A 27,595-nucleotide genomic window follows, 5' to 3' on the forward strand; every position below is an offset into this window, starting at 1 on the left:
AAGTAAGATGCCCATGCCACGTCCAATATAAAAACATTCCAGATGGACGACAATACTCGTAAAGTTAAAAGACTAGCAAAAATTGGAAGGTGATATTGACAACATATATGTGGGGAAAAGAATCAGTACTCAGGGGCTTCCCTGGTGGCGCAGTGGTTGAGGGTCCACCTGCCGATGCGGGGAACACGGGTTTGTGCCCCGGTCCGGGAAGATCCCACATGCTGCGGAGCGGCTGGGCCCGTGAGCCATGGCCGCTGAGCCTGCGCGTCCGGAGCCTGTGCTCCGCAACGGGAGGGAGAGGCCACAGCAGTGAGAGGCCCGCGTACCGCGGAAAAAAAAAAAAAAAAAAAGGACTCAGAATATACGCTGAATTCTTCTAATCAATAAGACTAATCAATAAGACTAATAACAAATAACAAATAACCAAACAAGGCAATGAACAAAGGAGATGAGCTAGCAATTCACAGCAATTCACAGAAGAAAACAAGGCAATGAACAAAGGAGATGAGCTAGCAATTCACAGCAATTCACAGAAGAAAAAAGTGTGTGGCCCATAAGCAGAAAAAGATGATTGACTCTACTAATTATTAGGGAAATGCACATGAAAACAGAACCAAATGAAGGAGCATTTCATAGTCATCCAGGTTCGCAGAAATTTAGCAGCTCTACGATGACAAGAGCTGATGGTGTCTCTCTCGTGCCCTGCGAGTGTACATGGAAATTGGGGCTACTTTGGAGGTGGACTGGCATAGCTGCCCAGCAATGTCATTTCTAGTCTGGTGCCAGAGAGAAACACTTCTCCATCTGCAGATGAAGATAAGTATAAGGGCACTCAGGGTACATGTTTGTGGTAGTAGAGAAGCTGAGAAACCTAAATGTTCATGTGTAAATGGAATGGATAAATAAAATGCAGATGGCTATCTAATGAGATACAATACTTACAGGAGCTTAAAAGAATGAGTTGGATCTATTATCTATCTATCTATCTAATTATCAAAACACAGGTTACTTCCCAAAAACGTAAAATTGAATGTTAAACACAGTTACACGCTGTTCCATACAGATAGTATAATACCACTTTTATTCAGTTAAAAAGAGCACACAGGGACTTCCCTTGTGGCACAGTGGTTAAGAATCTGCCAGCCAATGCAGGGGACACGGGTTCGAGCCCTGGTGCAGGAAGATCCCACATGCTGCGGAACAACTAAGGCCACGTGCCACAACTAGCGAGCCTGCGCTCTACAGCCCATGAGCCACAACTTCTGAGCCCGCGCGCCTAGAGCCCATGCTCCGCAACAAGAGGAGCCACCTCAGTGAGAAGCCCGCGCGCCGCAACGAAGAGTAGGCCCCGCTCGCTGCAACTAGATTAAGCCCACGCACAGCAACGAAGACCCAAAGCAGCCAAAAATAAAATAAATAAAAAATAAATTAATTATAAAAAAATTTTTTAAAAAAGAACACACAAAGAATACTCAATAGTAAATCGTTGGCGAAACTACAGCAAAATCTGACCCACCACCTGTTAGTGTATGCCTATAAGCTGAGAGTAGTTTTTATATTTTGCAATGATTGGAAATTTGTTTTAAAGAATAATATTTAAATGATGCATGAAAATTACATGAAATTCAAGTTTCATTGTCCATAAGTAAAGTTTTATTGGAACACAGCCAAGCCCATTTTAAAAAACATGTTGTCTATGGCTGCTCTTGCTACAAGGGCAGAGATGAGTAGTTTCGACAGACCATAGAGAATGCAAAGCCTGAAATATTTATTATCAGTCCTTTATAGGAAATATATGCAGACCTCTGTTCTATATTATTCATGGACATTATTTTTTAAGTGGCCGGGAGTATACACATCACATTCATGATGGTGACCACCTATGGATGAGGAGGGGATGGAACTGGAGAGATAGATGTCGAAGGGTACTGTGATGTTCGCAAATGTGAAAAAACTTAACAGTTGTCAGTTCTGCCTGGTGGGAATACAAGTGTTTGTTATGTGAAGTCCTCGTACCTTTCTATACATTTTTTTAAAGCCTCAGAAACGGTAAAACAGAAAAATATATTTTGCAGACAGTATTCTATATCAATGCATCTAAGTCTGTCATATGTATTTTAACTTTTATTTTATATTGGAGTATAGTTGATTTACAATGTTGTGTTAGTTTCAGGTGCATAGCACAGTGATTCAGTTCTACATATACATGTATCTATTCTTTTTCAAATTCTTTCCCCATTTAGGTTATTACAGAATATTGAGCAGAGTTCCCTGTGCTATACAGTAGGTCCCTGTTGATTATTTCTTTCAAAGACAGCAGTGTATACATGTCAACCCCAAACTCCCAATATATGTTTTAATAGTTGAATAGTACTCTATTTTACAGATAACAGGAATTTCTTCTCAAATCCCTTATTTATGAACATTTAAGATGTTTCAGTTTTGCTATCACAACCAGGACAGCAAATATCTTCACACTGCATCTTAAAGCATTTGTGTAATTATTTCTATTGAACAAAATCCTAGAAGTTGAATTCCTTGTTCAAAAAAATGTACATTTAAAAATTTGATATATGTTGTAAATCGCCCTTCCAAAATGCTGCATTGAGCTATTATCTTGAAAACAGAGATTATTAATATTTTTTGCCAAACTGCTAGGTGACAAGTCTTAAGTCATTATGGTTTTAATTTGAGGTTCAGGATCTCTGCATGAATTTATGAGATATTTGATTTCTTCTTCCCTGCAATGCCTGTTTAGGTCCTTAGAACTTTTTCTATTGAATTTTAGTCTTTTTCTCATTGATTTGGGAACTCTTTTACATATTAAATATACTGATTCTTCCCTTGAAAAAAATTCACCTGGATTATATTTATTAACTCTGTTAATAGTCTTTTGGCACTTGGGAAGCTTTACATCACATGCAGTCACTATAAAACTTCTTCCTAGCTTTTGGCATAGTTTGGGATATGCCAAGGAGAGAATTGCTTTAGTAACTAATGGTCTCCACCATCTCCCAGAACCACTGGCCCTTCCAAGAATTCTCTGGGGTTGACAATGCACAGTGCCTTCCTTCTGTTCCAGAAGACGTGTGGTCCTATCCTAAATGCATTGCTCCATATCACGGGAGTTTGGTCAGGAAACAGAAACCACTTTGAGTATTATAATTAGGACTGAGAGGTTTACATGATTATTGGAAAGACTGGGTATGTGAAAGTTAGGAAGGTCACTGCCTGCCGATCAAGAAATCTGGAAGTTCAGGACTCGATCTCAGTGGCCTGAAGCACCAAAAAGGCATGACTGTCAAAGGATACTTGAGAGCTGCAGGAAGAACATCCCACCTGCAGCTACTGATGCCCCCATGCATGCTTATAATTGCTGCTGGAAAATAATGGCTTCTCCATCTGCTCCTCTTTCCAGATCTCTCCATGAACCTCTCATTCAACCAGAATCCTATTTGTAAGAGGGTCTGGAAAATGTAGGTTCCAGCTTCTCAGCCCTTTGCCATACCAAGGAGAGCTTAGAAGGACAGAAATTGTGCTGAGTTTTTACAGGAGGTTGTTTTCAGGAAAGATCAGGTCAAATCGAATCAAAAACATCCCCTGTGCATCAAAGGTTCATCGAGCACCAGTGTGCATAGTACTAAGCCCTGTGTTGGGTTGTTTGGCATGAAAGAATCTTGTTCATTAAAGGAAGGTGAGAAATTAGGGAAAGGTCACTTTCACAATCAACCCAAATATATGTTACTCATTTGAATTTTATGACATTGTAATATTAGATTTACATCAGTGAATTTATAAAAATAATAAAACAGAATTTTTGTTTGTTTGTTTGTTTTTCGGTACGTGGGCCTCTCACTGCTGTGGCCTCTCCCGTTGCGGAGCACAGGCTCCGGACGCGCAGGCTGAGCGGCCATGGCTCACGGGCCCAGCCGCTCCATGGCATATGGGATCTTCCCGGACCGGGGCACAAACCTGTGTCCCCTACATTGGCAGGCGGACTCCCAACCACTGCGCCACCAGGGAAGCCCAATAAAACAGAATTTTTAAAAGGTGACTTGGGAATTCCTTGGTGGTCCAGTGGTTAGGACGCTGTGCTTCCACTGCAGGGTCATGGGTTCGATCCCTGATTGGGGAACGAAGACCCCGCAAGCCATGTGGTGCGTCCAAAAAAAAAAAAAAGAAAGATGGCTTGTCCACCTCAAAGGTCAAGGTAAGGAGGATACACCTAGATCACAACTCATTTCAGTAAAGAGAGACTTGGGACAGTGGGATTATTCTCTATTGTAATCCTTGGATTAGGGATGGAATTAGTGACGTCCGTTCATTTGTATTCTTGGTCTCAAAGAAATTTGTTGCTGGAAAATAACACACAAATTACACTTTCAATCAAGTTATTACACAGTTCAACCTTATAATAGCAGAAAAGATGCCTTAGGTGCCACAAAGGTAGAGTCACATCATTTTCTCTAGCAGAAGGCGGCCAATTTGGAGCACTGACTTGTGTGTCTGTGAGGTCCCTTCTAATTCTTGTACTTAGGTTGAGTTTCCAGGTTTCTAATTAAGAGATATTTTTAAAGGGTTGTATTGCTGCAAGATTCTGTAGTGTGTTCTCAGCTTATAAAGCACTACCACATTACCTATGTGATCTTTATGACTTTGATCACCTGTGAAAGAGGAAAGGGGGAGGTATTTTCAGCCTAATTTTAGAGAAGAAATTAAAACTGCAGAAGATTAAATGAATTGCCCAAGATCACCCAGTGCATGGTGACAAGATCCTTTCTCTCTGAGGTCTACCATCTTCTTGCCTAGATGCAAACAGAAATGTTTATATTTTCATTTTTATGCTCTAATCTGTAAGATGCTCCAGTTCTTTGCCAGTTGTGTGCATTTTGGGTGAGGATTTCCAGAACTTGTTTTTTCTTTTTTAAAAGTCCAGAAACATCAAAAGCATAAGATTTTAAAGAAGGAAATTTGTAATTTTCTACTAACATATCAAAGCATAAATTTTAGGTTAAGACCTAAGTATATATAATTTATTCTTTCTTGAAAAGTCTGTAATCATATGTAAACTCAAGTGAATATTAATTGTGTGTATATTTTGGCCTCCCTTAATAGAAGTTAGAAGTTCATTTGTAATGCATTTATTATAGAGTCAAGGAGGAAAAACAAAATGCATACCAAAGAGAACACATAGAAATAAGCTGCCCTGGTACAAATGTCTTTTGAAATTCATTAGCTGTTACTGATGAAGTTCAGTTAGAACCATGTGGTTAGAACCACATGGGAAATATGTCGATTGGGAATCAGGACTGAAAGAAAAGATATCTGCTTTTTATTAAGACCTGAAGTGTGTCGTAATTGGGTTGAATTTCTACCCAGATGGTCCCCCTCATGCTGACATCTGCAAAGTGTGGATAAAACCGTGTTGAGGTGTTATTTTCTGTGACTGCGTGGACACATATTACCCAGTTAAAAACCAGGAACTTGGAGTCCTTCAAGCAGACTCCTGCTAAACCATGCTGAGACAGCTATGCTTCCTGGAGCATGGAGGTTCCAAGTAGTTTCACTATCAGAGAAGATTTGGAATTCCTTAGAGCAGTTATAAATGTTTGGTCTTCCATCTGGCAAATCAATGACAAAAGTGTAGATTAAAGACTGTCAGAGTCTACATCAAGTTTACAGTAGTTATCCATGAAAATGTAAGTCATTAAAAAAAATGCTTTTTTAGGGCTTCCCTGGTGGCGCAGTGGTTGGGAGTCCACCTGCCGATGCAGGGGACACGGGTTTGTGCCCCGGTCCGGGAAGATCCCACATGCCGCGGAGCGGCTGGGCCCGTGAGCCATGGCCGCTGAGCCTGCGCGTCCGGAGCCTGTGCTCCGCAACGGGAGAGGCCACAACAGTGAGAGGCCCACGTACTGCAAAAAAAAAAAAAAAAAATGCTTTTTTAAAGTTAAGTTGTGAAATGTCATGAGCCAAGTATGTATATTCACTTGATTGGTATATTTCTAAGTGAAAAGTCTAGCTCAGACTTAGTCAAAAAGAACCCCCCATGTGTATGACATTTTAAAAAATGTTTTTAATGGGTAAATTTATTATCACATATTTTAGCTGGCTGCCACGTTTTACAAATTATTAACAACCCATGTTCTCCCTGTCAGACAACAGAAAGATCAGAGTAAATGGAACCAAGGAACCTATAGAGTTTAAATCGAATCAGTGGTTTGGAGCGACAGTGAAAGCTCATAAGGGGAAAGTGGTGGTGAGTATCAGCCGCGTGCTGCGGGGCTGCTTTGCAATAACATGTACACTGCAATGTTTCACAACTCCTATCTACCAAAATCCCTTCATGGAAGAATACGTTGGATTTTCAAAGATGAGCTATCAGCATTCCAAAAAAAATTTAGTGCTTCAAATTAAAGAATCTATTTTAGTCCTTAAAGCTACAGGAAGTAAAGCTGGTTTTCCGGAAAATTGGTTAGATCTTTTCAAATATTTCAAAAACAAATAAGGAAGATAGAAAAATAAAAGCTAAATCCTAAAAAGGTAAATATTTCATTGCTTAAGACTGATTTAAAGGGCTGACTAAAGTTTGACCAGAGAAACAGGAGTACTACTGTTAGGATTCTTTAAAAGTTAATCTACTGTGATGTCATTGATCCTCTTTAGAACTATCGGAAAGTTTTCTTTAAAAATATAACTACCAATTACATGGTTCTCTGAGTACACTGATACTTTTTAAAGTAAAAATTTCTCACTCACAGATAGAGATCTTTTGGCTTTAAAATGCTATGACTTTGTGATTCTCTCCTCTGTAGCTCCAAGTGATAACACATGTCTGGTTTACTGAGAAATAAGTAACTGTATAAGTTGATCTGGAAACTTTTTTGTTATTGGGGGATTTTTTTTTTTTTACTATTGGCTCTAATTTCCTTACAAAATAAAGCAATAACTTTTGCTTTTGGGATTTGTTTAAAGGTGTTTGAATTATGATTTAATAAAAATAAGTATCTAAAGGAAATGCCTTGTTTTATTTGGTCTGTGGTTAACGCCCCACAGAAATTTTGACATAAAACAACTAATATATAAAACATAGATAGCCCTCTTTAGTGACAAATCCAGAATTTACAATAGGCTCTCTGTAGAACTGTATTTGCATTAATATAGTTCTCACATTCCAGGAATGGTAAAAACTTTTTAATCCTTTAGTGATTTACAATGTATGTGAATAGCTATTGAAAAGCTAATTCCATCTAATAACTATTTGGGGTTAAAAAATCTTTTGGTACTATATTGATTTTGATTAAGTCTTGAAAACTTATATTATTGTGCATTTATTCAATATTTGTAGAAATCTTCAGAATTACTGAACGTAAAATAACACACCATGTTCATAATAAATATGCTTAATTTGAGGGCATGCTTGCACTTTCAAAATTATGTGGTAGGAAATAGGATAATATAAAGTACCTTTCAAGTTAATTTTTTCCTTGAGCACTGAAACTTAGCAGCATAAAGAATTAAATTCTACGCTGTGTGACAATTCTTAGAACTTCAAATTGCTGTGAACAGAAGTATCGATTTTGAATATCCAGGTATCATGTGTGTTTGGGTCAAAGCCTGAATATTATCACATCATCATGTTTCACATCAGTGTGAAACTGAGCAGGTATAAAAAAGATAATTTTTTAGGGCTGATAGCAGACAAACACTGGAAAGAATTTTCATGGCACTAAAGTGTTCTATGGTGATATGGAAGGTGATGCGAGTTGGCTTATACTGAACCACATGGGTAATGCTTTCCCTTCCAAACTCCTACTTTTCACCATTCCACCTTATGTTAAATGTCTTAACCACATAGCGCCCGAAGTTAAGGGGACTTGGATGTGTTAGAGAGCTTTTCAGTATTGGCTAAGACCTCACAATACAGAGAGAGACAAAAACTAAAAAAACTTAAGTTATTTTAGTAAAGATAACTTATATTCTCAAGTAAGAAGGGTGCTACTTAGTAAAATTATCTAGAAGTCGTTACACATTGGACTGATTACCAAGGACATGTTTGGAATCATGAAAAGACTAAAATCAGGATCTGCCTCCTCTTTTTCTGGCATTGTTTTAAGTGTGATGTCGTCAAATTAGGAGAGGGGCTAGTGGTTCCATATTCTAGAAGTCTCTAATTCTGCATCCTTAGAAATGAGTGGTTGAATATTCAGGTAAAACACAGTTACGTAGGATTCGAGCTAGCAAAACAGAAGTCAGAAAGGTGCCTGTGTTTTCTACCTGTTTATGTTTATTGCCTGTCTCGTTCCTAGCACAATTAATTATTTAACTTACTTAAAGAGGATTTCATATATCCTCTTTTATATTTCATAATCCAAGAATCATGTTTTTCTTACCATTGTTTAAATTAATTTTTGTCTTGTCATGAATAAAAACTATCAAATGAAAAATAAACCCACTGTGATAAGGGGGTAGCAGTCCAAATGTAAGTCATTGTTTTAAAAAAATCGTCAGGTACACCCTCAGTGATAAACCAGAGGAATCCACAAAACAGAGGTTTACAAACTTGTCTGCATCCTTTGATTTGAAAGTAGTTTTTCTTTAAGCAACAATTAAACCAAGAAAGGAACTAGTTCTCTTTTTAAGACATCACACTGATTCATTCGCTGTTTAAATGTTCATTTGCTTTTATGTAGGTCCAATTAAAAAAAAAAAAGAAAATACGAGTTCTTTGCCTTTAGTAAATATTTACTTTTGCTAGGCTACTTTGATTTGATTTAAAATCCTGTGGGGGGAAAATCTCATTCCTTTGTATATGCTTAATTTGTTCCAATTCTACGGTGCATTAATGTTGAAATATTGGCTTTGGAAGTTTAATTAACTCTGACTACCGAGGTACTCATTAGCATACTGGAGGCCAATTAAGTCACTTAATAATTTAGCATTGTTTGTTACAAATTTAGGTCCATTCATCAATAAGTCAAATCAAAGCACTGTATGAGGAATCTACATCAAAAAAAATTTTATTGTCTTTGATGTTTCCCAGGCCTGTGCTCCATTATATCACTGGAGAACTCTTAAGCCGACGCCAGAAAAGGACCCAGTTGGCACTTGCTATGTAGCAATTCAGAATTTCAGTGCGTATGCTGAGTACTCTCCTTGTCGGAACAGTAAGTTATTTTTATTCTTGGAACTGAAATTTAGCTCGAGCTTTTCTGCTATAGACAGTGCAGGTAACCCCAGAACACCATTGGTAAGGAAAAAGCAGTGGGGGTAAAGATGATGGACGGTCTTACAGGATGCCTTACTGTAATGTGAGGACCAAGACACGGAATTCTGCTGATCGTCTTCCGTGTTTTAGAAATTTTCTGTTTTTAGATATTCTGCAGTCAAATTGATTGGTTCCTTATTTTAGGCCTTAAACTCTCCGTCTCTACTCAAAATTCACACTGCATTGGAAAAATGCTAACTGTCCGCTTGTTAATTGTAGGAATGGTGTTAATTAGCATGATTGGACCCAAGGGCACAGTGGATATGAGTTCTCCACCTAGCCTGTGTTCTCACAGATCAAACCCGTGTCCCCTGCACTGGCAGGTGGATTCTTAAGTGGATTCACTGCACCACCAGGGAAGTCCCTTAAATGGCTTTAAAAGAGGTGTTCCTGGACTTTTCCTGGAGGTGCAGTGGTTAAGAATCCACCTGCCAGTGCAGGGGACACGGGTTTGAGCCCTGATCCGGGAAGATCCCACATGCTGCGGAGCAACTAAGCCCGTGTGCCACAACTACTGAGCCTGCGCTCTAGAGCCTGCAAGCCACAACTACTGAGCCTGCATGCTGCAACTACTGAAGCCTGTGCACCTAGAGCCTGTGCTCTGCAACAAGAGAAGCCACCACAATGAGAAGCCCGTGCACCGCAACAAAGAGTAGCCCCTGCTCGTTGCAACTAGAGAAAGCATGTGCACAGCAACAAGGACCCAACACAGCCAAAAAATAAATAAACTTATATAAATAAATAAAAGAGGTGTTCCTCATAGATAATAAGACTCAGTTATGCATTCATTCAACACGTGTTTTTTGAACACACTGAGCACTAATTATTCTATGTTTAGGCAATAAAGCACAGGACAAGAAAAAGCAAACCCCTGTCTTCAAAAAGCATATTCTAGGGCGGGAGAGAGACAACATATGCGTAAATATATAAGTTCAGATCCAGCAATTCCACTTCTGGGTATTTATCTAAAAGAACTGAAATCACTATCTTGAAAAGATATCTGCACCCCCATGTTCATCGCAGCACAATTTACAATAACCAAGTCATGGAAAAACCAAAGGATCCATCAATGGATAAGTGGATAAAGGAAATATGGAATAGATAGAGATATGGATATATACACAATGGAATATTATTTAGCCATAAAAAAGAATGAAGTCTTGCCATTTATGACAACATGGATGGATCTTGAGGGTATTATGCTGAATGGAGTAAGTCAGATAAAGAAAAATACTCTGTATGATCTCACTTATATGCAAAATCTTAAAAAAAAAAAACCCACACAAACTCACAGAAAAAGAGTACAGATTGGTGGTTGCCAGTGGTGGGGTGTGTGGGTGTGGGTTAAACGGGTGAAGGTGGTCAAAACGTACAAGTTTCCAGTTATAAGATAAATCCTGGGGATGTAATGTACAGCATGGTGACTGTAGTTAGTAATACGATATTGCATAGTTGAACGTTGCTGTGAGAGTAGATCTTAAGAGCTTTAAAAAGATTGTAACGGGGCTTCCGTGGTGGCGCAGTGGATAAGAATTTGCCTGCCAATGCAGGAGACACGGGTTCGAGCCCTGGTCCGGGAAGATCCCACATGTCGCGGAGCAACAAAGCCCGTGCGCCACAACTACTGAGCCTGCACCCTAGAACCCGCAAGCCACAACTACTGAGCCTGCGCTCTAGAGCCCGTGAGCCACAACTAGCGAAGCCCACGCACCTAGAGCCGGTGCTCTGCCACAAGAGAAGCCACCGCAATGAGAAGCCCACGCACCACAACAAAGAGTAGCCCCCGCTTGCCGCAACTAGACAAAGCCTGCGCGTAGCAATGAAGACCCAACATAGCCAAAAGAAAAAAAGATTGTAACGATGTGTGGTGACAGATGTTAACTACATTTACTGTAGTAATTATTTCACAGTATATACATAAATCAAATTGTGTTGTACACCTTGGACTAATATGTCAATTACATCTCAACAACAAAATTTGTTTAAATAATAAATAAGTTTCTAATATAATGGCAGGTAGTGAAAAGTACTACAAAGAAAAACATAGCAAGGCAAAAGAGTAGGGAGCGACGTGCCTGGGTAGGGAGAGGAGCTGTTTCAGACAGGACGACGGGAAGGGCTTCTCTTAGCAGTTATTGGAGCAGGAAAGCAGGAGCTTCCCAAGCATGGCATCATCCATTAAGAGGGATATTTTTGTCGTTTTCCACTCAAGGTCATGCCGCCGAGTTCTGTAAGAGGTCCTTATTATTATGCTAAAGATAAAAGTCAGGGAATTCCCTGGCAGTCCAGTGGTTAGGGCTCTACGCTCCACTGCAGGGGGCACGGGTTCGATCCCTGGTTGGGGAACTAAGATCCCGCAAGCCGTGTATCATGGCAAAAAAAAAAAGTCAGGTAGAGCAATAAATAAATCCTGAATTTATTCATAAAATTTATGGTACAGCAGAGATTCAAAACTGAACTTGTTTCATCAATTTTTACACCTATCCATATCACATTTCTTATGATTTGCTAGAGGTACCTCCCCACAGCAGTAAACTACTGTAGCTGAAATGAGGAGCCCGTCCTTCACATGCCTCTTACCTTGATGATATATCCTCTTCCAGCTAACATCAAGGATGATTGTTTAGAAACCATGTCACTGCTTCTTGTTCTGCCTTTTTATCTGACTGCCCACGTGATGGGAGAGCTCAGGTTAAAATACAGCATAAGCCATCTAGACTTGTGGATAAGAGTTGCAGGGTGAGTTTGAACCATTATCTAAAACTTTAAAGTATAGTATGCTCTCATTTTGAGTTACACGGGTATATTATGTTGCGAATTTATTTAGCGTTTACTTTCCTAAATAAAAGAATAGCTTGACACAGGTAAAGGTGAAGTTTATGTCGAGCTGCAGAATAGCCAAACAAATGGCCAGGAATTCTGTTCAGTCTAGTACACAACTCCAGTGTCACATCCTCCTGGTCTCTCTCTTACTGGAAGTATTTCCTTCTCAAATGCACCCAAGGAGCCGGCTTCCTGTGTTCCCTAAGGAGTTCACAGTTCATAAACACAAAGCCACCTTGTTCATGAGCGTATGGTCAGTATCACAGAACAGGGATATTACTTTCAAAAGAGAATTTCAAGAAGCCTCTCATGTTCATGTCACACTGCAAAGCCCCTTCACTGACACTTTCAGCAATTTGGGTGGTAGTCTGCTCATTCATATTAATGACATGCCTGTAGCTCTTACAGTCATTCATAATTTAGATGGCAATGGTTTACACACACCTTTCCATTCTCCTTGGGAAGCCAACACATGATAGCGTGATTCCCTGGATTCCTGAGTTTACTCTATAGGGCATAATTGTAAAGTTCACAGATGCTCTGAAGTTCTAGGAAGAAAGATTCCTTCAGCTCTCATAAACTATAATTGTAAGAGAAAAACTTACTTTGCAAAGGAAATAACCTCCCATTTCTATTATAATCACCACTTCAACATTTGAAGTTGGTTGCTTTCTCGATGAATTTTATGAAAAATTACTGTTTTCTCTGAATTTTTTCAGTTTCCTGTTTTGCAGCAAAATGATTTCAAAGAATCATCCTGTTTCTTCCTTTCTGAATAATTTACAATATTGAAAAAGTCAGAGTCGATTTTCAAAAGGATTTATAAAAAAGATTTATGCATTAAAATACATTTCTTAAACACAGTCAACACATCTATGTTCACATAATCTTGTATCTTGTGTTCATATATATTTCTTGTTGCATACAGCTATTTACAGGCATGAACGTCTAGAAAAATGGTACCTGGACATTTGAGACTTTAAGGAACTTTGTAGCATTCATAATTATAAACCACAAAATATAGTTACAAAATAAAATATATTGTAAGGTACTGTGCACTAAACATTTGTTAAGAGGGTAGATCTCATGTTAAGTGTTTTCACCACAAAAAAACAAACAAAAAAGCAAATTTGATTGAGGGTGGGGAACACAAGAAATCTTTTGAAGGTGATGAATATGTTTATTCCCATGATCGTGGTGGTGGTATCACGGTATGAGGCATATGTCTAAACTCATCAAAACGTACACAGTAAGATGTGCATTTTTTTGGTATATTAAGTATACCTCAGTAAAGCTGTAAAAAAAAAACTTAGCTTAAAAAAAAACACACACAAAGCATCGACATTTGAATTAAAAACAGATCATCAAAAAATACAGTATATGAAGTAGAAAAGTATTTTAAAATATAAAGGGAACATCTGGAAAGAATGGCTGATGACAGTGCTAAAATTAGCTAAGTACTAACCAAAGAAAAGAAAAAACAGAAGGCATTCTAGGAAAAGCTGGAAAGGCCTGATCCATTTCAAAAAGCTTCTGGAACAGGCACATGTCCAGCCTATAAATTTTTCCTGGGATGATGTGCTTTTCCTTTCCTGCCCTCTTATTTTAGTTTCCATTCAGGAGTATCCTTGATAAGAAAGGAGTAATTATTTGCATGTTTGCATCTAACTGTATAATGACTGAGATTCCCTCTACTGAACTATATTTTGGTTTTAATTTAAGCACTTTAGGAGTGATACTCTTTTAAAGTACAAGTGACAAGTAGTACATTCCTCATCCTAATGTCCCAGGATCCTAATATCCTGGGAATCCACAGTTGACCTGCCTATGGTTTAAAAAACTGTATTATAGGGCTTCCCTGGTGGCGCAGTGGTTGGGAGTCCACCTGCCGATGCAGGGGACGCAGGTTCGTGCCCCGGTCCGGGAAGATCCCACATGCCGCGGAGCGGCTGGGCCCGTGAGCCATGGCCACTGAGCCTGCACGTCTGGAGCCTGTGCTCCGCAACGGGAGAGGCCACAACAGTGAGAGGCCCGTGTACCGCAAAAAAAAAACAAAAAAAAAAACTGTATTATAAAAAAGTCCTATTGGATATTCAGCTAGTGAATTACATTGCAGAGAGTATAAAATAAGCCATTTCTAGAGAGTTTTCTCTTTTGTGAACACTAGAGTCCCTGTGAGATGCAATGTGATCAGAAATGCCAGGTCCTAATTTACGTAATGATAATAGAAGAATTTGAAGTTAATTTCCGGTGAGAGATCAGGAAATTGAAACTCTTATCGGTGACCCCAGCAGAAAGTGTCCACCCAGGTGACTAAATTTAGCTCTCTCTTTCTCAAGGCATTGCTTTACTCAGAACACGTGGGCACCACAGAAACACATTATTGCCAGTTGGGGAACTTGGAACATAGTTGGGAGATGGAGGTTTTATTTCTTCAAATAAACATGAGTTATAAAACCCAGTATCATAAGTCCAAGGAACATTATTCCTATTGCTCTTACTGTAGAATCACAGTGCCATTTGGGACAGGAAAACAGATTGCAATGTATTTAAGAAATTACTTCGAATAAATTTTAAAAATAAATATAGAACACATATTGATCATTTTAAATTTAGAAGTCTATAGATAAAACAACAGTGTATCCTGAACTGGTTATTAAAATATATCTCGGGGATAATGATGTTATAACATTTGTATCTTTTGATCATTCCAGGCAATGCTGATCCTGAAGGTCAGGGTTACTGCCAAGCAGGATTTAGTCTGGACTTTTATAAGGTAAATTCTTTTGATCTTATAGCTTCTAAAATTTATTTTATCTGTTTGATTTTTTTTTTACCCCCTGCCTCTCATTCCCACTTCCACCCCCAATAACCACCATCAACAAAAGAACCTTTAGGTATATACCTGGCCTGTTTTGGCAACTTTAAATTTTTTTGTTTGCTCTTTATTTTTAATAAAGTAATCTATACATACGGCAATTTATTAAATAGTAAAGAAATCATGAAGAACCTAGGGGCAAGATGGGAATAAAGATGCATACCTACTAGAGAATGGACTTGAGGATACGGGGAGGGGGAAGGGTAAGCTGGGACAAAGCGAGAGAGAGGCATGGACATATATACACTACCGAACGTAAAACAGATAGCTAGTGGGAAGCAGCCGCATAGCACAGGGAGATCAGCTCGGGGCTTTGGGACCACCTAGAGGGGTGGGATAGGGAAGGTGGGAGGGAGGGAGATCCAAGAGGGGAGAGATATGGGGACATATGTGTATGTATAACTGATTCACTTTGTTACAAAGCAGGAACTAACCATTATAAAGCAATTATACTCCAATAAAGATGTTAAAAAAAATAAAATAAAAAATAAAGACACATGGAATAATGGTTAAAACAGTGAAACCTGCTTGCTACACAGAGAAGAGAGTTGTTTAAGGAATTGGATTTGAAAAACATTCTGTAATGCATTTAGAGAAGTGTTTAATGCCCTTTGATAATCTCCTCTGCTTGCTTCCTTTGCTTGTTATGTATTAAAAATGGTTATATGAGAAAAAAAAAAAAGAAATACACAGGCTGAAAAGCAACAGTCTTGCTTCATTTTTGCTTTTTCTTCCTTCTTTTCGGTATGCGGGCCTCTCACTGCTGTGGCCTCTCCCGTTGCGGAGCACAGGCTCCGGACGCGCAGGCTCAGCGGCCATGGCTCACGGGCCCAGCCGCTCCGCGGCATGTGGGATCTTCCCGGACCGGGGCACGAACCCGTGTCCCCTGCATCGGCAGGCGGACTCTCAACCACTGCGCCACCAGGGAAGCCCCTTGCTTCGTTTTTAAATGAAAATCTCAAAAACTCAGTAAAGAAATGTGCTTCTAAAAAGATCACAAGAATCTGTGTTTTTATCTCTTAGGTGTAATTGACTGATTAGATTTCACATTAGTGTTAATGTTAATTTCACGTTATCCTTTCACAAATTAAAAACAGATATTTAATAAGAATGTGGGCGGCAAAGCTTCCATGGTTTTGCAAATACTGTAAATTTCATCAGTGTCTGAAATTTTACTCTTTTTCTCCCCCCCCACCCCCCACCCCCCACCCCCCACTAAAAGTTAAGGATGCAGGATAAGGAAGGTGGGGCTCTAAGTAGAAAGGAAAGTTTTTATTTTCTAGTCTGGAGTTGTCACTCCCTCTCCTGGGAAGGGGTGTGTTTGCAGATGTATAGAAAAAAAAAACCAGGCATTACTGTGGCCTTAAAATAAACAGAAATCAAATTTTCTTTTTATGGCTAAGGCTCAAAAGACCGTGTCTACTAAATTGCACAGCATGGAAGATGTACATATTTTGCTTACCTGAGGCCGTGCCAAAAAACTGAATTTATATATTCTCAGGGGAGAGAATTTTACTTACCTAATTGAATCTAATTAAAATTATTTGATATAACACACTAAATAATTGAAAGGAATAAAAGGAAAGAAAATGACCTGCATGACTCAGATATAAGGGCCTCTTTTAAAAATTACTTTTTATGTATAATTGTTAGAGCAATGCTTATGAACAATGATTTCTCACCCTTAAAAAAAAAGAAACTGTTTTTCTTTTCCAATTGTTGCCGTTTCTGTTTTGTAGAACGGAGACCTTATAGTTGGAGGCCCTGGCAGTTTTTATTGGCAAGGTAGGTCCTGTTAGCAGAGAAGAAATGCCCACGGGTTGTTTCCAACAGGGAGATGAAACAGAAGTAACATCAAGTGTTGACTTTTTATTATGTTAATTTTATCTCCATATTGGTAGTTTCTCCAACGAAGGAAGCATCATTTCAGTTTGTACTTTGTGATATAAATGATATTTTAAAATACCGTTGCAACTTAATTCCTTCATTCATCAAATGCTTATTGAGACCATGCCCAGCTTTGTGCTAGATGCTGAGGGTACAATAATGAGTAACCCGCAGAGGTTAGCATCTGGGGAAAGATGCAGGCATTAATCGAATACTCACACGAGTACTTAAGAAACTCCAGGCATGATACTCACTAGGAAGCTATGTCAAGACGGGGCCATGAGAGCATAGGAGGCTTCTCCAGGGTGGCCCCATGCAGGTATGTTTTGTCCTCTGAACACTGGCTGACGAGATGAAATTACAACCTGTGCTCTGCTTAGGGAGCCCTGAACCCAGGTGCATGATGGCGTCTGCCCAGGAGGGATGACTTCCTCTAATTCTTAAAAAAGGTGTTACATAAGCTGGCATCAACCTTAACTTCAACGAATTTGGAAGCAGCAACCCTGAACTGAGCCCTGAACCCCGAGTGGGAGGTAACCAGGCGCAGAGAGGAAGGGTTGTGTGAAAATGTTCTAGGGCATAAAGGCGCCCGGCGAGCTGAGAATGGAGGGAAATCAGGGGACTAGAGTTAAGAGCTGCTGAGTGGGATGGAGGGGTCCCACCCTCCCTGCAGGGCTTGCAGCCCCAGGTAAGCAGTTTTGTCTTTATCTCCAAAACAATGAGAAATCCCCGGTGGGTGGTTGGAGTTTAAATAGATTGCCTGAGGGAGAATAAGAATGTGGTGTTTGTTCTGAGAATAATGGGAAACCACTGGAGAATTTGAAGCATGGGATTTTATGATCGGGTGTGTGTTACACAAAGATGACGCTGGCTTCAGTGTGGAAAATGGATCGGGAGTTGGCCAAAGGGCAGTATCAGCAAACGAGTTCTAAGGTTATAAGCTAGTTTTAAGTCTATAAGGTAAACCAGCTGTAAGGTTCAGATGAAGATGTTTGCTTCTTAGAGTGGTCATAGTACAGACTGAGAAAGGGGCGGAATTTGAGAGATACTTCGGAGGCAGAATAAACAGCTTGGATGATGGTTTGGATGTATGTGGGTGAACAGGGAGGATGCCAAGGATATGTTTCTGACTTTTGTAGCTGAATGGTTTTAGGTGGGTCCCAGTCCCTGAAATGGAGAAAGCCGGAAGAGGACGGGTTTGGAGTGTACTGGGGACCGAAGATGATGAGTTTACTTTTGGTTATGTTGAGTACGAACATGTTTGAGACCTCCAAGACTTTTCACATAAGTATTTAGATGTATGCGCTTAAACTCAGAGAGGATATCTAGGCTAAAATAAAAACTAGCATAGTGGTGATAACCAAAGGCGTGGATGTGAATGGGATGCCTAAAGAGAGATTACAGAGAATACAGACTTAATTTTGGCTGTAAAGTTTAGAATAAGGATAGAAAAGAATATGAGAGAGATGAATAGTTGAGTGAAGTTTTTTGGGTTTTTTTTTTTTTTTTTAATGGAGGAGACCTGATCATGTTTAAAAAGCCAATGGGAAAGATACAGGCGAGATGGCTTTATGATAAAATTTTACGTGAAATTACTGTTAAGCTTAATTCATACATATACAACTATGCACATCAAATAATTAACCTTTCAGTCTTTAAACATTATTTTGCAAACCGGAAAACAATATATTTTATGCAGAGGATGGGTATAAAATAAAAGTGATGTGTTTAAAAAGATTTTGTTCTAATGCTCTTGATTAATTTCACGTAATTCTTTCCTTACGTTGAAAAAAAAATGTCTTATATAGATGATATGCTGACAATTAGCCATGTCAAGGGGATAGAGAGCATTTGTCTGAGATAGATAATTTAAAATTTTACTCAGTCAGTTTTAAGATAATATTTATAGAAGAACTAAAGGAAATAAGCAAAGGCAGTGTGTCTGTGGGAGCAGGGAAGGGGATATTTAGCTTTAACCCAGAGAAAACTGGCAAATTCTACAGACGTTGTTCAGAAACTCATGTGTAAATACGATTGTCTTAATATAAGAACAGTCATTTCAGGCAAGGTCACTCGGAGATATTTACGGCCTGATTTAACAGTTTTATTCTTTTGGAACTTCAGACAGAAAGACTGTGGGAATGTGTGAATTCCCAAGGAATAGTTTGGCTTTAAAATTAATATTAAATTTTAGTCTCTTGAAAACATTCCTCCAGTTTTCTCCCAAAGAGCATGAGATCACACTTTTTCCTTAGATTTCCATAATAAATATAGGAATGCATAAAAGTTGTAGTGGAACATTGCTGGCCATCTTTTGGATCCATGGCTATCCTGTTATGGAGTATAATCTATAAAAATACTGAATCACTATGCTGTGTGCCTGAAACTAACATAATATTATAAACCAACTACACCTTAATTTAAACAGCAGAAAAAAATAAATGTTGTATGAAAACAATTACATAGTTCATCTTTGGTTCTTCTATCAGAATGGAAAGCTCTAACCAGCTGTCAGCAAACTTAGCCTGCAGTTCTAGAGCCAGGCAGGAAAATTCACTGTCGAAAATGCAGGCAACCTCATGACCATGTTCGAGGGCGTGTGTGTTGTTCAGACACCCTGTGTCTGTGCGGAGAGGGCCTGCCTCTCATGTTCATTCAGTTAATCTATTCATTTGTTTGAACACAGGTCAGGTGATCACTGCCAGTATTGCAGATATCATTGCAAACTACTCATTCAAGGATATCCTGAGAAAATTGGCTGGAGAAAAGCAGACAGAAGTGGCTCCTGCTTCCTACGATGACAGTTACCTTGGTGAGATGCATTGCTCAAGACATTTGCGGTTTCTCAAAAGACAAGCATATTAAATGTGGAAGCAAATTTTATTCCTCACTTATAATATGTGGCACCTTTTGCAAATTTTCTTCTCTTACTAGCTTCGAGTGGACTCTTAGCTTTCTTTTCTTTTGATTCAGCCATTATATGTAGTCTCCATAGTTTGATAGCTGTTTTATAGGCTCCATGACAAATGGAGCCTATAAAATATTTTTGGAGCAAATGGAGCAAATAAAATATTTTACCAGTCGTAGATACTATGTATTAGTGAGGATGCCCAGTACTACCTGGGCAACATGACGATGACCCTTTCCAGTTTCTAAAAAGAGCAAGAGACTTTCCAGTTGCTAGAATGTTCTCAAAATTTATTACGTGCAAACCACACAATGCCATTTCATCACTATCGTTTGCCACCTTTGGTATCATACGTATTGGCATTTTGATTCCTTGATGAGCTTTTAAAAACTGTAGTTATCTTTTATCACCTCGTCTCACTTTAGAGCCAAGTGAAGTTTGTGGGAAATCATCATTAAAGGTATTAGGAAGTAGGCCTTGTAGGTGATCAGAAATTGCAGAACCTGAGCACAAGAGATACCTCTCAGAGTAATTATGTCTGACTATGAGGAGTCAGCGACTCTTAAAATGCAGGAACCACCATTCACACGTCAAGGTGGGCAATGAAGCATTCCTACTTCTAAAAGGGACCTCAGGATCCGAAGGTGTTGCCAGGCTCAGAAGAAGCAGATCTAGTGTGCTTCCAAGATTTAGTATAAATCCTGGTTTGATTAATTTTTCTCTTTGTAGAACCCTAAACTTCTACGTAATAGGATTTGTTGGCACTTCTGCACAAGGTACTACTATGGTAGTGCCTTCACATTTCTAGATACAGATCATTTGTAAAGCCTTCAAACGTGTGATTCGCTTGTTTCTTGCTTTAAAACAGGATATTCAGTTGCTGCTGGGGAATTTACTGGGGACTCTCAGCAAGGTGAGAAACATTGTTGAAATGAAGCCCTCTATTGGATTGGCCAAAACATTCGTTCAGGTTTTTCCATGCGATGTTACAGAAAACTTGAACGAACTTCTTGGCCAGCCCAATATAAAACACGGGGAAAAGTGCAGTGACCTAAAAAGCTCTTTTAGGACTGTGATTTTTAAACAATTCTGAAACTTTTAATCAGCCCTACATTTAATAACTCCTTTGTGTTACAGCCATTATGAGGCTGCAGGCCCCAAAGTTACTAGTGTGATGGCTGATTTTTTTTTTTAAACCAAATTCTGAATGTTTGTGGGAAATGAGAAGCCGTGGTTGCCGGGTATCTTACTTGGTATAATCCCCTTAGTCTTTCCTGTTTGGCAAGCCTGATCTCGAAATCAGTCAGCTCTGTTCTATCTGAGTGTGGTCTGTTTTTAGGTGCCCCTAGTAAACGTCCATACGTGTGTCCAGGAAGCTGGAATACGGTGTAAGGTCTAGAATCTACTCAACACTCAACATCTCTATTTGAATGGCTCTTCCAAACTTAATAAGCTTATACCTGAACTCCTGATCTTTCCACTTAAACATGCTCTACCCTCCATCAGCTCCATCTCAGTAAATGGCAATGCCATCCTCCAAGCTGCTCAAGCAAAAAACCTTGCAACAGCCTTGGACTGTGCTCTTTCTCTCACACCCCATCCATATCTAATCCATGAGCAAATCCTGCTAACTGAACTCAAAAGACAGCCAGGATCTGCCTACATTTCACCTCCTCCGCAGCCTCCGCTCTGATCCAAGCGCCCATCAGCACTGTGGCAACAGCCTCCTAACTGATCCTCTTTGCTTTCATCTTGGCCCTCCTGTGGTCTTCCCTAGATCCAGCAGCCAACGTGGTCCTTGAGGAAGAGAAGTCACATGGTGTAACTTCTTGGCTCCCAGTGACTGCCCAACTCATTCTGTCTAAAATCCAAGTCTTCACAATGACCTAAAAGACTCTGTTCATGAGGCCCCTATTTACTCTGACCTCAGCTCCCAGTCCTTTACCCCTGACTCCTTCCAACCACTCCAGCCACCCTGCCCTCCCTGCTGTTCTTTGAATACTCCAGACACACTTCTACCTCAGGACCTTTGCACATGCTATTCCTTCGGACTAGAACATACTTCTCCTAGATCTCCATAATATTTACTCCTTCACTTTCTTCAGGCTCTGGTAACATGTCATCTTCTTGCCAAGACCTTCCCTGACCACCCCAATAAATCATAATTCCTTCCGCCTCCCAATTCCAGCACTCCCAGTACATTTTACTGCTTAGTTTTTCTGCGCTATACTCATCCCCTTCTAACATGACATTTGACTCTACTTTTCAAATTGACTGCCCCTTCCAGCTCAAGTATAAGCTCCACAAGAGCAGGGAATTTTGTCTTTGCTCCGTGCTGTATCCTATGTTTGCAATGAACATTTATATGTTGATTGAATTAGAGTAAATTTACCACTGAAAAGTCCAACATCTAGGCCCAAATGGATCTTCTCTGATGATTAACGCTCCAACACCATGAGCGCCCAACTCTGCTAGAGTTTATTGCATCAGATAGAATTAATGCTAGAATTTGTGCTATACCTTTAGGACCAGCTTTGGGTGAAGGGAAATTTGAATGGAAGGGGACTCTTTTCCAGGCCCCCTTTCTTTAAATTAAACTAAAATGTTGACCCCACTGAATCAAAGGATAGTTTAGATTTATAGAAATGAGAGCTGGAAAGATCTCTGATAATCAGGCAGTTCCAACTCCCATCTATTGTAGGTGACTGGAAAAAATCAGTTTCAGTGATTGATCCCCAGTTTATGGCAGACCCAAGGACTGAAACCACTATTTCCTGAATCTAGAGCCATATCATTGTGCATTGGAATATGCTCCCCGCTTTTCACCAGAGTTGCTTTTTCTACCTCTGTTATTGAAGCTTCCCTTCCTCGCGTACCCTTGGCTGCCAGGTTGTCCTGTAATTCTGTTCCAGGGGGAAAGACTCAATCATTTATGGTATGTGGCTTTTCCTTAGGTAACTGAAATTGTTTGAACACATTAGTGGGACAGGAGCTGTTACTTTGTACACTAGTACAAAAGACTAGTACGAAAGACAGTGAAAAGTGGAGAAATCAGAGTACGAGGTTTAACTGACAAATCACACACAGATCTGAGAAGCCAGGCTTATGCTCTGGAGGCAGAAACACATGGAGAATGTGATGGAGACAGGTAAATCTCAAAGTACGACTTTGGGTCTTCTGTTTTCTTTCGTCTGTAGCAGAAGCAAAAGCCAGTGCGAAACTGTGGCTTCAAACCTCCATCTCTCTACAGGACCCATGATAGTTACTCATTTAAGAGGCACCCTCTTTAGCTGATTTGTTGTATAGCTTTACAGTATGCTATGCTACTCACCTTGTAAATGACTATTTCCATCACAGAATTGGTTGCTGGGGTTCCCAGAGGAGCACAGAATTTTGGATGCGTGAGTACTAAGAAGGCGTTACACGCTACATTCTCTACATACGCAAAGAAACATTTTGCTGCATACAGTTTTCAAATCTTTTTAAATGCCCTTTAATAGTGAGCACTACTGATCCACGCTTGTTTGCTTATGAAAAGGGAGGTTAGATTCTTTTCTGATCTGGGTGCAGGATCAACTCCATAGTCTGTGGGACCCAGTGTAAAGTGAAAATGCCTAGCCCCTTGTTCAAAATTGTTAAGAATTTCAGGACAGTGACAGCTGGGCTATCCAAAGGGTGGGGAGGGCTCGTCTGCATGTGGGACCCTTTGTGACTGACTGCACGGGTCACGTGCCCATGAAGCTAGCCTAGCCCTATGCGTGTGCATAATCTGGGAATAGTTGCAGAGGATCCCATTGTTGATGTGATCAGCATTTTAATATGTCCCATACGGTGGACATAATAAGGTCAATTGTTATTTCACTAGTGTATTAGTTTGCAAGGGCTGTCATAACAAATGACCCCAAACTGGGTGGCTTATAACAACATAGCTTTATTCTGTCACAGTTCAAGAGGCCAGAAGGCTGAAATCAAGGTGTGATCGGCACGGTCACATCCCTCCCATGCATGTAGGGGTGGATTCTTCCCGCCTCTGCCAACTTCAGGTGGCCCTGCCTTTCCTCGGCATGTGGGAGCTTCACCTGAATCTCTGCCGCGGTCTCCATATGGCCTTCTTCCATCTGTGTCTATGTGTGTCCTCTCCTCCTCTTATAAGGACACCAGTCATTGGACATAGGGCCCACCCTAAATCCAGGATGATTTCATTTCAAGATCCTTAACTTTACTTATTTCATCTACAGAGACCCTATTTCCAAATAAGGTCACCTTCTGAAGTTCGGGACAGACATGAGTTTTGGAGGGATACTATTCAAACCCATTACAACTAGTTACCATAAAAACAGGAAAGGAAAATAAATCGACCTTATGAAAGGAAAAACTTATATTTTAAATAATGTTTAAGTCTGGTAAACTTATAATATCTATAGATTTTAGGTTGTCTGGATAGAATTTTTTTTTTTTTTGGTACGCGGTCCTCTCACTGTTGTGGCCTCTCCCGCCGGGGAGCACAGGCTCCGGACGCGCAGGCCCAGCAGCCATGGCTCACGGGCCCAGCCGCTCCACGGCATGTGGGATCTTCCCGGACCGGGGCACGAACCCGCGTCCCCTGCATCGGCAGGCGGACTCTCAACCACTGCGCCACCAGGGAAGCCCTGTCTGGATAGAATTTAAAAGGAATATTTTTGCTACATGGATAATACTTTAAAATTTCATTTTTTTTGCAGAGAACCATAGTCATCAATTTCTCATAACAGCAAATGCACAGAAGTGAAACTTAGATTAAATTTTTGATTAGATCAATTAACTGACTATCAGATTAGGTGCTCTCAGTGTTCCTGAATTCAGATTTCTCTACATCAGATTAGTAAGCATGCATTTTGTCTGAAAGGATCCCAGATTTCACCATAAACAAAAAGTTCAGTTGGAATTTTTAAAGATCGTTCCTTTGGGCTTTTTTTTTTACATGTACAGCTAACCATTTATGACTCCTCACAAAAATTTTAAAATAATTTAAGTTAAACTTTTAAAAAATTGCTCCAATTCTATGCCAAATGATGTAACCTATCTAATTTCTATGCTTTCAGGTTTCAATCATTAACTCTACAGATATGACCTTTATTCAGAATTTCACTGGTGAACAGGTGAAGACATTTTAGAATCAAATAATGAATGTCACTCTGCACTAACAGTATATTGTAATATGTTATTTATTCATTCATAAAATAAATATTTACCGAGCACCTACTATGTGCTGGAAACTCTTCTGAGCACTGGGAGCGTAACCCAGTAGCAGACAGACAAGATCCCAGCTCTCATGCAACAGTCCGGGGGAGGCTGATGGGGGGTGACAATTAAGAAACAAGTAAATGCCCATGATGATTTCAGAAAATGATAAGTGATGTAAAGGCAGAATATGCTCCCTAAAAGCCCAAAAGCCACTAATTGCTGAAATCAGAGAGCAGTCCTGTTATGTTGCGGTCCTTATGTAGTGTGCGCGGTGATGAGTTCTGAGTACCCGCCTTCCCCCCGAGAAGACACAGGCTTCTTGTAGGTTTCACATGTTGGTCAGTCAGTGGGTCTGGGCTCTGCCTTCCTGTCCTCACAGTGACTGGAACCCTCCCCAATCCCAACATTATATGGAAGATAAGCTCTCTGGTTCTGGTCCCTTCCCCCCAGGGGGTAGGTATGGCCCCGTACCCACTGTCACTGGCTGGGGTCTTATTATCAATGGGTCAGTTGCCTGCAAACAGGCTGCTGTCATCCTCCTGACGTAACACGGCCTGAGGTCACACTTCATTCACTACCCTGGGTTTCCTGGGTTTTTGACCTGTTGAAATCTGTCACATTTCTTTAAAGGATGAATGTGATATACTCCCGTCTAAGGGAGCCAATCGTGAGTTGAATTCATTTCTCTGGTCAACCAGTTTCCTTTCCTAACCACCAACCCAGGGTAAGGAGCTTCTAGCAAGCCTCACACTTGACTCCAGCCAAGTTACATCTTGGCCCACGGGATCCCAGGAGGATCCAGGTTTAAGATCCTGAAATGCTCAACTCTTAGCTACACACAGAAATTCGGAATCATATATTTGTCAAGCAAATAGAGTTTTTTAAAGAACACAGAGCATTTTTGACATTTCCTCCCCCAAATTGGGGCTTTGTCTATCCGTTACTGTGCAATTTTCAACAAAGCACTTAACAATGTCCCTCACGGTACTCTTGTGGTAAATATAGAGATATAAGGCTGTGAAGATAGTGAAGTTGGGTGGATTTATAAATTTTGAACCATGATTCCCAAGTGGTGACAATTAATGGTTTAATGGAAATCTGGCAAGACTTCTCCTTTGTCTTTTCATTTCACATTTTTATCATTAAAAGCTCTTTACACATTGTTAAATTTGGCCTTTCTGTAACTTCTCATCTTCAATACCACCTAGTTCTGCAATCTTGAACCTCAGAACTTAATACATAAGTGATGAAATTCCTCTGAGTGAAGATCACACAATGCCACCCAGGAATAAGAATTTCACCGTATGTGTTTGGAATAGGGAAACGAGGTGGGAGAATTGAGTTATTGCATGATGCAGTTAAATGAGGCATTCATTTCCTCTGCAAAGAGTATTTTGCACCTGGCACCCATGTCTTAGCCCATGGACTACTATAATAAAAATACCATAGACTGGGTGGCTAAAGCAACAAACATTTATTTCTCACAGTTCTGGAATCTAAGATCAAGGGGTAGGCAGATTTGGTATCTGCTGAGAGCCTGCCTCCTGTTCACAGCCGTCTTCTTGCTGTGTCCTTACCTGGTGGAAGGAGGGCTAGAGAGCCCTCTGGGGTCTCTTCTCTAAGGGCACTAATCCCATTCATGCAGGCTCAACCCTTCGTGACCTAATCACCTCCTGAAGGCCCCACTTCCTAATACCATTATATAAGGAGTTACGTTTCAATATTTGAATTTGGAGGAGGGGAGGCATAAACAATCAGTCTACGGCAACTGTATATGTTTGGAATAGACAAAAAAGGTGGGAGAATTAAATAATTGTGTTACACTTGGTAACTCATCTATTTTTTTCCTCTGCAAAGAGTATCTAGCACCTGGCACCTACTCTGAGCTAAACACTGGTCAGACAGGGCAGAGAGAAGAATGAACAACACAGGTGGAACTCTCTGCCTTCTGTGGAGCACACTTTCCAGGGGACTGTAGGCTGATTAAATTTGTAGGTGATAGGAAGCTAAACTGGCTAAATCAGGGGTCCCCAACCCCTGGGCCACGGACTGGTACTGGTCTGTGGCCTGTTAGGAACCAGGCTGCAGAGCAGGTGAGCAGCGGGTGAGCGAGCGAAGCTTCATCTGTATTTGCAGCCGCTCCCCATCGCTCGCAGTACCGCCTGAGCTCCACCTCCCGTCAGATCAGCGGTGGCATTAGATGCTCATAGGAGTGTGAACCCCACTGTGAACCGCGCATGTGAGGGATCTAGGTTGCACGCTCCTTATGAGAATCTAATGCCTGATGATCTGAGGGGGGAGCTGAGGCGGTGATGCTAGCTCTGGGGAGGGGCTGCAGATACAGATCATCAGTAGCAGAGAGGTTTGACTGCACCGAGACCATAGTAAATCAATTGCTTGCAGACTCATATCAAAACCCTATCAGTGAGTGGCAAATGAAAACAAGCTCAGGGCTCCCACTGATTCTGCATTATGGTGAGTTGTATATTATTACACTGCAATATATTATATATTGCAGTGTAATAATAATAGAAATAAAGTGCACAATAAATGTAATGTGCTTGAATCATCCCGAAACAATTCCCGCCCCCCCCAACCTGGTCGGTGG

The 27,595-nt window shown here is 40.3% G+C and overlaps 1 protein-coding gene across 1 annotated transcript in view; it reads left to right on the forward strand.

Annotated features, from left to right (window-relative positions):
* The window catches only part of ITGA8 (integrin subunit alpha 8), a 180,798-nt gene that overhangs the window by 19,767 nt on the left and 133,436 nt on the right, over window positions 1-27,595 (forward strand). The window contains exons 3-10 of the mRNA XM_029236499.1: window positions 6,159-6,259; window positions 9,044-9,167; window positions 14,806-14,867; window positions 16,709-16,754; window positions 19,543-19,668; window positions 20,633-20,677; window positions 23,122-23,165; window positions 24,846-24,902. Coding sequence (XP_029092332.1) covers window positions 6,159-6,259; window positions 9,044-9,167; window positions 14,806-14,867; window positions 16,709-16,754; window positions 19,543-19,668; window positions 20,633-20,677; window positions 23,122-23,165; window positions 24,846-24,902 — 605 coding nt within the window. The remainder of the gene's footprint in view (window positions 1-6,158; window positions 6,260-9,043; window positions 9,168-14,805; window positions 14,868-16,708; window positions 16,755-19,542; window positions 19,669-20,632; window positions 20,678-23,121; window positions 23,166-24,845; window positions 24,903-27,595) is intronic.

The sequence above is a fragment of the Monodon monoceros genome, unplaced genomic scaffold, assembly GCF_005190385.1.
Source record: "Monodon monoceros isolate NGI ecotype Baffin Bay Population unplaced genomic scaffold, NGI_Narwhal_1 Super_Scaffold_21, whole genome shotgun sequence".
In the NCBI taxonomy this organism is placed as follows: Eukaryota; Metazoa; Chordata; class Mammalia; order Artiodactyla; family Monodontidae; genus Monodon; species Monodon monoceros.